This window comes from Ovis canadensis, chromosome 17 (assembly GCF_042477335.2).
Source record: "Ovis canadensis isolate MfBH-ARS-UI-01 breed Bighorn chromosome 17, ARS-UI_OviCan_v2, whole genome shotgun sequence".
Lineage (NCBI taxonomy): Eukaryota > Metazoa > Chordata > Mammalia > Artiodactyla > Bovidae > Ovis > Ovis canadensis.
Window position 1 is genome coordinate 81,471,105 of NC_091261.1, and position 9,697 is coordinate 81,480,801.

General features: G+C 59.2%; 1 protein-coding gene across 1 annotated transcript; it reads left to right on the forward strand.

Moving 5' to 3' along the window:
- The first annotated feature begins 7,250 nt into the window (after positions 1-7,250).
- Positions 7,251-8,469, forward strand: MIF (macrophage migration inhibitory factor). Its single transcript, XM_069558360.1, has 3 exons — positions 7,251-7,748; positions 8,034-8,206; positions 8,289-8,469. The coding sequence occupies exons 1-3, from the start codon at positions 7,641-7,643 to the stop codon at positions 8,353-8,355; spliced, it is 348 nt and encodes a 115-aa protein (XP_069414461.1). The 5' UTR covers positions 7,251-7,640; the 3' UTR covers positions 8,356-8,469.
- The last annotated feature ends 1,228 nt before the right edge of the window (positions 8,470-9,697 follow it).

A 9,697-nucleotide genomic window follows, 5' to 3' on the forward strand; every position in this document is an offset into this window, starting at 1 on the left:
GGGAACATTTCACGCAAAGATGGGCTCGATAAAGGACAGAAATGGTCTGGACCTACCAGAAGCAAAAGATATTAAGAAGAGGTGGCAAGAATACACAGAAGAACTGTACAAAAAGGATCTTCACGACCCAGATAATCACGATGGTGTGATCACTAATCTAGAGCCAGACATCCTGGAATGTGAAGTCAAGTAGGCCTTGGAAAGCATCGCTATGAACAAAGCTAGTGGAGGTGATGGAATTCCAGTGGAGCTGTTTCAAATCCTGAAAGATGATGCTGTGAAAGTGCTGCACTCGATATGCCAGCAAATTTGGAAAACTCAGCAGTGGCCACAGGACTGGAAAAGGTCAGTTTTCATTCCAATTCCAAAGAAAGGCAATGCCAAAGAATGCTCAAACTACCGCACAATTGCACTCATCTCACATGCTAGTAAAGTAATGCTCAAAATTCTCCAAGCCAGGCTTCAGCAATACGTGAACTGTGAACTTCCTGATGTTCATGCTGGTTTTAGAAAAGGCAGAGGAACCAGAGATCAAATTACCAACATCTGCTGGATCATGGAAAAAGCAAGAGAGTTCCAGAAAAACATCTATTTCTGCTTTACTGACTATGCCAAAACCTTTGACTGTGTGGATCACAATCAACTGTGGAAAATTCTGAGAGAATGGGAATACCAGACCACCTGACCTGCCTCTTGAGAAATCTGTATGCAGGTCAGGAAGCAACAGTAAGAACTGGACATGGAACAACAGACTGGTTCCAAATAGGAAAAGGCTGTATATTGTCACCCTGCTTATTGAAGTTCTATGCAGAGTACATCATGAGAAACGCTGGATTGGAAGAAGCACAAGCTGGAATCAAGATTGCTGGGAGAAATATCAATCACCTCAGATATGCAGATGACATCACCCTTATGGCAGAAAGTGAAGAGGAACTCAAAAGCCTCTTGATGAAAGTAAAAGAGGAGAGTGAAAAAGTTGGCTTAAAGCTCAACATTCAGAAAATGAAGATCATGGCATCCGGTCCCATCACTTCATGGGAAATAGATGGGGAAACAGTGTCAGACTTTATTTTTAGGGGCTCCAAAATCACTGCAGATGGTGACTGCAGCCATGAAATTAAAAGACGCTTACTCCTTGGAAGGAAAGTTATGACCAACCTAGACAGCATATTCAAAAGCAGAGACACTACTTTGCCACCAAAGGTCCGTCTAGTCAAGGCTATGGTTTTTCCAGTGGTCATGTATGGATGTGAGAGTTGGACAGTGAAGAAGGCTGAGCACCGAAGAACTGATGCTTTTGCACTGTGGTGTTGGTGAAGACTCTGGAGAGTCCCTTGGACTGCAAGGAGATCCAACCAGTCCATTCTGAAGGAGATCAGCCCTGGGTGTTCTTTGGAAGGAATGATGCTAAAGCTGAAGCTCCAGTACTTTGGCCACCTCATGTGAAGAGTTGACTCATTGGAAAAGACCCTGATGCTGGGAGGGATTGGGGGCAGGAGGAGAAGGGGACGACCGAGGATGAGATGGCTGGATGGCATCACGGACTCGATGGACAGGAGTCTGAGTGAACTCCGGGAGTTGGTGATGGACAGGGAGGCCTGGCGTGCTGCGATTCCTGGGGTCGCAGAGAGTCGGGCGCCTGAGCGGCTGAACTGCACTGCACTGCACTGTCCTTTCTTAATCCTGCTGTTATGCAGCCTTTTCAGATTGGGTTCTTTCACTTACTAATGTGCATTTTAGTTTCTTTCCTGTCTTTTTATAGCTTTTAAAAGTCCATTTCTTTTTGCACTGAGTAAAATTCCATTGTCCAGATGTCCACAGTTTATTTTTGGTTGCTTCTGGAATCATGAGTAAGTAGGTATACACACCCACGCGCAGGTGTGTGTGTGGACATACATTCTTACCTCGTTTGGGTGAATACTAAGAAGCATGATTGCTGGGTCACAGAGCAAGAGTCTGTGTAGCTTTGCGAGAACCCGCTAAGCTCTCCTCGAGTGGCTGTGCCAGTCTAGTTCCCGCCAGCTGCGAGCGGGCGCTCCTGTCGCTCCGCACCCTCAGCACCGTTTGGTTCGTCGGTGTTCCGGATCCTGGCCGTTCTGTTAGTAACGGTGCATGGTGCTATTTTGCTTTTGTGGTTTGTACTTCCCTGAGTTCAAACCTGGAGCGTCTTTTCATATGCTAATTTTCCACCTGTATATATCTTCTCTGGTGAGTATCCCTTTAAAGTGACTTTTTTTTTTTTTTTAATTACTTGTTTTTGGCTGTGCTGGGTCTTTGTTGCCGCCCGGGCTCTTCTCGAGTTGCGAGTTGTGGTGTGCGGGCTTCTCACCGGAGTGGCTTCTCTTGTTGTTGGGCTTGGGCTCCAGGACGAGCAGCCTTCAGGTACTGTGGTCCCCCCGCCCTGGGGCTCAGGCTCAGTAGTTGAGCCTGTAGAGTATGTGGGATCTTCCTGGACCAGGGATCAAACCTGTGTCTCCTGCATTGACAGAATTATTATTTTTTTTTACCAATGAGCCAGCAGGGAAGCCCCTGTTTGGTCAATTTTTAAAAATCAAGTTGTTTGCTTTCTTACTGTTGAGCTTTAAGACTTCTTTGTATATTTTGGATAATAGCCTTCAATCAGATGCATCTTTTGCAAATATTTTCTCCCAGTCTGTGGCTTGCCGTTTCATCTTGACAGTGCCTTCCGCAGAGCAGACGTTTGTAATTCTAAAGAAGGTGAGCTCATCGATTCTTTCGTGGCTCGTGCGGCATCTAAAAATCGCCACCAAATCCATAGTCGTCCAGATTTGCAACCAGCGTCCAGCAATGTTTTCAGCTGCGCCCCACAGCTTGCAGGATCTCAGGTCCCCAGCCAGGGCTTGAACCCCGGGCTCTTGGCAGTGAAAAGGGCCAGGTCCCAACCCCTGGGCCACTAGGGAACTCGATTATTCATTTACTGGCAATGGATGTGCAGCGGTGCCGGCGTCGTTCACTGAAAAGACCATTTTCCCCGCTGGATTGCCTTGGCACCTGGGTACAAAAGCCAGCTTGCCACTGTTGTGTCGTGAAGACTTTGTTGGCTTCCACAGGGAGCAGTGACCGCCAGGTTAGCAGAAGTGGCGGGCAGTGGGCTCTTCAGGGAGTGAGAACTCTCTGAGCCAGGCTCAGGGGAGGTCTCGCGGAGAAGTCACCTGGGGCTGGCTTCCTGCAGACAGGCCCAGCTGGGGCTCCCTTGGAGGCAGGAGTGTTGGAGGATGGGAATGAGGGCCTCTGGGTCCAGTCACCACAGTGCTTTCTGGAAGGCAGGAGTCAGCACTCCGGGAGCCCTCCGGGAGGTCTCCCAGCTTCTCTCTGCCATCCATCCGCCCCAACTTTGCCTCTGCTGACCGGCCTCCCCGGATCCTCCTTGGGCTCCAGGGGGCACTACTGGCCTTGTGATCCTGAGGTGTACTGGCTAGGAGCAGGGCAGGTGTCCGGCTGGGTCTCGGGTCCGGGACTGCATGTCACACTTGAGCGCGCTGCTCCCCAGCATGGGCCGCAGAGGCAAACCCAGCCCAGGCCCAGCCCTTGGGCCACGTCCCGCTTGCCATCCACCCAGCTGAATTGGCTGTGAAAGTGTGGGGTGAGTGTTGGGAGTCCTTGTTGCCCAGGGGACACCCCCAGAGGGGTGAGACAGGGATGGGACCCCACAGATAGGAGAGGCTATGCTGGGGAGGTGGACAGGACACGGCCTGGCCTTGGCTCTGGTGGGATGGGGGTGGGGCGGGGTGGGGAAGGGGCCGGGCCAGCAGGGAGGGAAAGCCCAAGGCGCCACGGGGGTCAGGCCCGTCAGCCCACCCGCTGCTCCAGGACAAGTGGTGACAATGCAGTAACATTGGGGAGCATTTACTGAGCACCTCCTGCACGCAGGCGCTCTGCGCTTGAACTGTAATCTCCCATCTTCACCTACATCTGCGAGAGAGGAAGTCCCCTATTTTGAAGTTTTCTGGCTGAGACTCAGAGAGTTTGTTCACAAGGTTCAGCCCAGCTCGCCCCCTCTGAACTGTGTCCCGTCCTGCGGGGAGACCTGGCCAGGCCCGCTGGGGCCCCACCAAGCCTTGGCCCTGCTTTGGTAGCGTGGTGGTCTCCTGGCGGACACTCCTCTTAAAACCCTGTCCCTTCAGCCGGGATGGTGGCCCCCACGTCTCCTTCCGCTGCGACTAGAGGGGAGGGGGTTGACTTGGCTGGTCTTTGCTGCACCTTTCACCGCACTCAGCAAACAACAGCACAGGGGCTTGCTGAGGGCTCTGCGCCAGCTGGATCCTTCCACGAGAGATGAACCGTGAGTGCTGGGGGAGGGACACCGGGGAGGGAGGCTGGTAAAGGCGCCCTGGGAGCCGTGGGGCAGGGGGCCGCCCATGGACGGGGACTGGAGGACAGCAGTCTCCCTCCCTGGGCACCCCTCCCAGCCTGGCTGACTCAGGCCCTGCCCTCGGAGATGTTCAGATCTGGGCCCAGCTGCCAGCCCTCTGGGCATGCTGGGTTCCCCGCAGCTGTCCCCCACATCCTGAGGTTTGCTCCTTTCCTGGTCTCTGCCCGCAGCCCTCACCTGTGGGGCATGGCCCCTGGTGGTCCCATCTGACTGCCCATCGGGCAGTCCAGTCCAGGTTCCAAGCAGGGCAGGAGGCAGGGCGCGGGGCGGCGGCCCCATCTGCAGGGAGCTGCTCCCTGAGGAGTCTGCACGTCACGTGGACACAGCTGCCCGGGGGTGGGGGCCGCGCCCGGTTGCCAGTGGCTCTGGTGGTAAAGGTTCTAAGCAAATAAAACTGGGATGCTGTCAGTGAGGAGGCAGTGGGTGGTCGGGGGTCCAAGGCCTCCTGGTGCGCAGGTCAGGTTACTGCTCGGTGGCTAATTACAGAGCCCCTGGGGACGCAGGGGTGATGCTGTTCTGTTGCTCCTAGAACAAATTACCACAAATTGAGCAGCTTGAAACAACACATGTTTATTATCTCACAGTTTCTGCAAGTCATCCGTTGAATGCAAAGTGACTGGCCTTCCGCTTCAGGCAAGTCAAGGCATCTCAGCGTCAGCCAGGGAGGAGCCCACTTCTGAGGCCATTCGGGATGCCGGCAGAATTCAGTGTTGGCAGAAACCAGCTCCGGATGACTGAACCCCCTTCATCTACAAAGCCGTTTCCAGCACTTCTGACTCCTCCTGCTTTGAGGCTTTCTGACTGCCCCTTCCGTCTCATCTGCGACTTGAGATGGAGAAAATCCTCTGTTTTTAAGGGCTCACGTGATTACATCGGATAATCCACGATAATCCACCCAGGTAATCCAGATCGTCTCCCTACTGTAGAGTCTGTAACCCTAATTACATCTGCGAAGTCCCTTTTGCCACAAAATGTAACATATTCACAGGTTCCAGAGGTTAGGGCGAGGTCATCTTTGGAGGCCCTCTGCCTGCCTGAGTCACATGTCAGAAGTCATGGGCCCAGAAGTCCTGGGCCACTCAGGGGCCCAAAAGAGACAGTGCCCCTCCGCATGGAGCCTAGGAAGGAAGCAGCGAGGTAACTCACAGATAGAAGCGGGTCGGCGGCCAGAAGGAGAGGGCTTTCCCCGGGAACGGAGCCCAAGACGGACGGGCAGCAGCAGGCCAGCAGCGTCCCAAGAGCAAGGCCCAAGCCAGGGGCCGGGAGCGCGGCATCGCAGGGCAGCACACAAGCTTCAGAGAGCCAAGGAGGGCGGGCCGAGACGCTGGGTGAGGACCAGGCCACCCAGGGTGCTGCGACAGCACCACCCCGAGGGCTGGAAGGGACCATGGCCAGAAGCTAGGCTACCCGGTCCCTCTGGAAAGGGGGCTCCAAATTACCGCATGCCCAAATTACCCATGCGGAAACAGGCTCAGAGAGGTCCGCCAGGTGCCCACGCTACGAAGAAGTGGGATTGGGAGCCTGCCACCTCCTCCGATGCCCTTCTACAGACAAAGTACAGACACTCCTGGGAAGGTCAGGGGTGGACAGAGGCGATGCTGACCAGGGAAGGCTCCCGGTGCCACAGCAGGACTCTGAGGACCACAGGCTCACCTACCCCTCGGCGCAAGTGTCTCCGCCAGGGGTGGGGCTTCACCGTGTCACCCGCTTCCACTACAGAGAACGGCCAAGCAGGCGCCGGCTGCTGAATCTTCCGCTTGGAGTCGCTTGGGTCTCTTCAGGTATCACTGGGCAGGTCACAGGACCGTATGGATTCGCTGCCCCCGGCGGCTCACGGAGACTGGGCGGGGCGGGCAGGAGGGGCGAGGACCAAGCACAGTGGAGGAAGGTCCATCTCACTGGCAGGCCGTCAGGGACAGGCGAAAGGCAAGCACCTGGATTTGGACATAGAGAACAGGCTGCGCGGGCTTGCCTGCTGGGGCTCGGGGGAGCCCCCGAGCTTGAGGCGGGCATGGAGGGCATCCGTGGTTAACAGAGCCCCGGGCACAGGTGGCCGGCTGGGGTAAGAGCAGGGACGGAAGGGGCCTGCAGCCCACCTTTTACAGAGCATCTGCCCAGCTGGGCCACGGGACCTCCTGCCTGAGTACACCTGGTTCCACTGGCATGGGGGCCGATGTCCAGGCCAGCATGTATGGGGCCCCCCTTAACCAAACCACGCCTGCCAGAGGCCAAGAGCAGGATCTCCCCAGAGAGATCTGAGACTTGGCCCAACCAGCACGCCGCCCCAGTGCCCGACAGAGCTCCGCTCCCCAGTGCAGCCCCGTGACCAAGGTCTCCTCAGAGAGGGAGCTGGGCAGCCTTTCTGCTCAGGGACGGCAGGGCCTGCAGGCTCAGCCCTGGCCCTGCCCTCTTCCTGCCCTCTCAGGGCTAAGTTCATTCACTCCTTCATTCAGCCAGTATTTAGTCCACGTCTCTCATATGCCTGGCACCTACGGGGTGTGCCCTGAGCTGACCAACAGTGGCAGAGAGAGACCTCCCCCCCAGGGCTCTGTGAGACAGCACCCCCAGAAGACCTGATGGGGTGGGCTTCCCTGAGGAGCTGACATTTTCAGCGCTGCAGAGAGGTAGCCCGGTGGACTGAAGCTTTGTGGACTGCCTCTGGGCTCCGTGTGCTCCCAGCCCCTCCCCTGGGCCCCTCCGGGCAATCTCACCCACTCCAAGAGCTGGGTGCAGGAAGGCCCCTGGATGGCGACGCGCTGTGGCAAGCGCTGCCCACATGCAGCAATGACCACCGCTCTGCATCACTCACACGCACAGACACACACGCACACACATACACACGCATGCGCGCAAGACTGTGGCCCTGGAGACTGCGGACACACAAGGACTCCGCCTGCGACCTCCTGGAGGGCCAGGGGTCCTCTGTCCCGCTAACCGCTGTTCCCAGCACACAGACATCCCTGTGACTAAGCCAAAGGGCTGGCAAACCAGGGAGCGGCCGACTTCCGGCCGCCCGGCGGAGAACGGCTTGGACGGGGCGCGCGGGGCCAGAGGCGGTGACGTCACCGGCCGGGAGCGCGCCGCCGCCCGGGGGCGGGGCCGGCGGTGACGCCGAGGGAGGCGGGGCCACGTCGGGCCGGGGCTGGGCGGGGCGCCGGGCGGCGGTCACGTAGCTCAGGTTCCCGGGCTGCCTTAGCGCGCGCGTCGGTCGGGTCCTGCGTGCCGGTCTCCGCCGTCCCTCGCCATCATGCCGATGTTCGTGGTGAACACCAACGTGCCCCGCGCCTCCGTGCCGGACGGGCTCCTCTCCGAGCTCACGCAGCAGCTGGCGCAGGCCACGGGCAAGCCGGCGCAGGTCTGCCGGGAGGGCCAGGCGGGAAGCGCGGCGGCTCCGGGATGGGGCTCCGGGCCGGGAAGGCGGGCGGCTCCGGGATGGGGCCCCGGGCCGGGAAGGCGGGCGGCTCCGGGATGGGGCCCCGGGCCGGGAAGGCGGGCGGCTCCGGGATGGGGCCCCGGGCCGGGAAGGCGGGCGGCTCCGGGATGGGGCCCCGGGCCGGGAAGGCGGGCGGCTCCGGGATGGGGCTCCGGGCCGGGAAGGCGGGGGCGCGCGAGCCGGCTGACCGCGGCCCCTCGCCCGCAGTACATCGCGGTGCACGTGGTCCCAGACCAGCTCATGACCTTCGGGGGCTCCAGCGAGCCCTGCGCGCTCTGCAGCCTGCACAGCATCGGCAAGATCGGCGGCGCGCAGAACCGCTCCTACAGCAAGCTGCTGTGCGGCCTGCTGACCGAGCGCCTGCGCATTAGCCCGGACAGGTGCGTGGGCGCCGGTGGGCGGGGGGCGCGTGGCCCCGACGGCCCCCGCACGGCCGGCTCAGCGTCGCTTCCTCCCTCGCAGGATCTACATCAACTTCTGCGACATGAACGCGGCCAACGTGGGCTGGAACGGCTCCACCTTCGCCTGAGGGACGCGCCACGGGTTCCCAGGGCCCGCAGCCCTGGCGCGCACGAGTTTCCCTCCCGCCCTGCCCCCACCAACCCCGCCTCCCTGGAAGGAGCAATAAACGATGTGGAGACGCCGGCTGCCTCGGCTCTTTTTGGCTTGCAGAGGAATCGGTGCAGGGCGGGGCCGGTGAAGGTGGAACCGAGGCCGGGACGTGTTATCCCCGGAGTCTGCAGCCTAGCTTTCCACGCCTCAGCCCCCAGTAGAGGGCCCTCACTTGGTTGGCATCCTGCCTGCACCCAGACCCAGGAATCCAACTCAGATCCAGAACCCTCCGTCCCCCCTCCCCACCCCGACCTCCCGCAGAGGCCCAGCCACCACGTGGGTCGGGGCTGGCAGGGGAACAGGGGGAGGGGTCAGAATCCCAGTAGAGGCGTGGAGGGGAGGAGAGAGAAACCTGGGCTCCGTCGGGGTCACTGCCTCAATGGCCGCCGCCCACCTCAGTGTCGCGATTTGGGAAATCCCCCTGTTCTGGAACTTGGGAGCCATTGTCTGGTGTGGTGGCGGGGGAGGTGCCCGGAAGGTGGAGTTCCTGACGATGCCGCCCAGTCCACCCCGGGGCCCCTGGGGCACAACAGTTTCCTTTGAGAACAAACTCGTGGTTTGGATGCCATTCAGATCTCAGGGTACAGCAGCTGTCCGAGCCTCCAGGTGGCTGTTAGCCCCTGTAGGATAGGAAGGTCTCGGCGCCGAGGGGACAGTCAGGAGCACCAGTGCGCCTGGGGTCTCCTGGCCCGGGTGGGGACAGTCAGGAGCTCCAGTGCGCCTGGGGTCTCCTGGCCTGGGTAGGATCCCTGCTCCAAGTGCAGGGGCTTGCTCCCTTGTGGCCAGGCCAGTTGCCTTTGGGCCCTGCCTGGCCGAAGCTCCTTCCAAATAAGAAAAGGTGCCGTCACTCAGCTGTGGGCACAGAGACGGCCTCCCCCTGCCTCATCAGCTCCAGTTCCGGGGCCTCCCCTATGGACTCGTGCTAGCCCTGAACCTCAGCCCCTAAGACAGACAAGAACACCCAGAGAGAGGTGACTTAAAATTCCACGGAATTGAAGTGAGTTTGGTTTTGGAAGCTGAGATACTGGGGGAAGGGTTTTACTGCCTGGGCAGGCCTCTGGTGCTGGGAGTAAGGAGCAGGCCTGACTTTGAGCCAGTGACCACCCCAGGCCCTTCTTGGGCGGCTGCCAATGGCCCAGCCCATGTGGCTCCCCGCAGGCAGGGGCAGAAAGCTCCAGGTGCCTAGTCCAGGCCAGTAGTTGAGGACAGGTCAGAACAACCGGGTTCACTGGCACTTTCCACTGGGGCAGCCTGCCAGG

Coding starts and splice junctions, on each gene's coding strand:
- MIF (XM_069558360.1), top strand. CDS start 7,641: ATGCCGATGTTCGTGGTGAACACCAACGTGCCCCGCGCCTCCGTGCCG. Junction 7,749..8,033: donor CCACGGGCAAGCCGGCGCAG/GTCTGCCGGGAG, acceptor CCTCGCCCGCAG/TACATCGCGGTGCACGTGGT. Junction 8,207..8,288: donor CTGCGCATTAGCCCGGACAG/GTGCGTGGGCGC, acceptor CCTCCCTCGCAG/GATCTACATCAACTTCTGCG.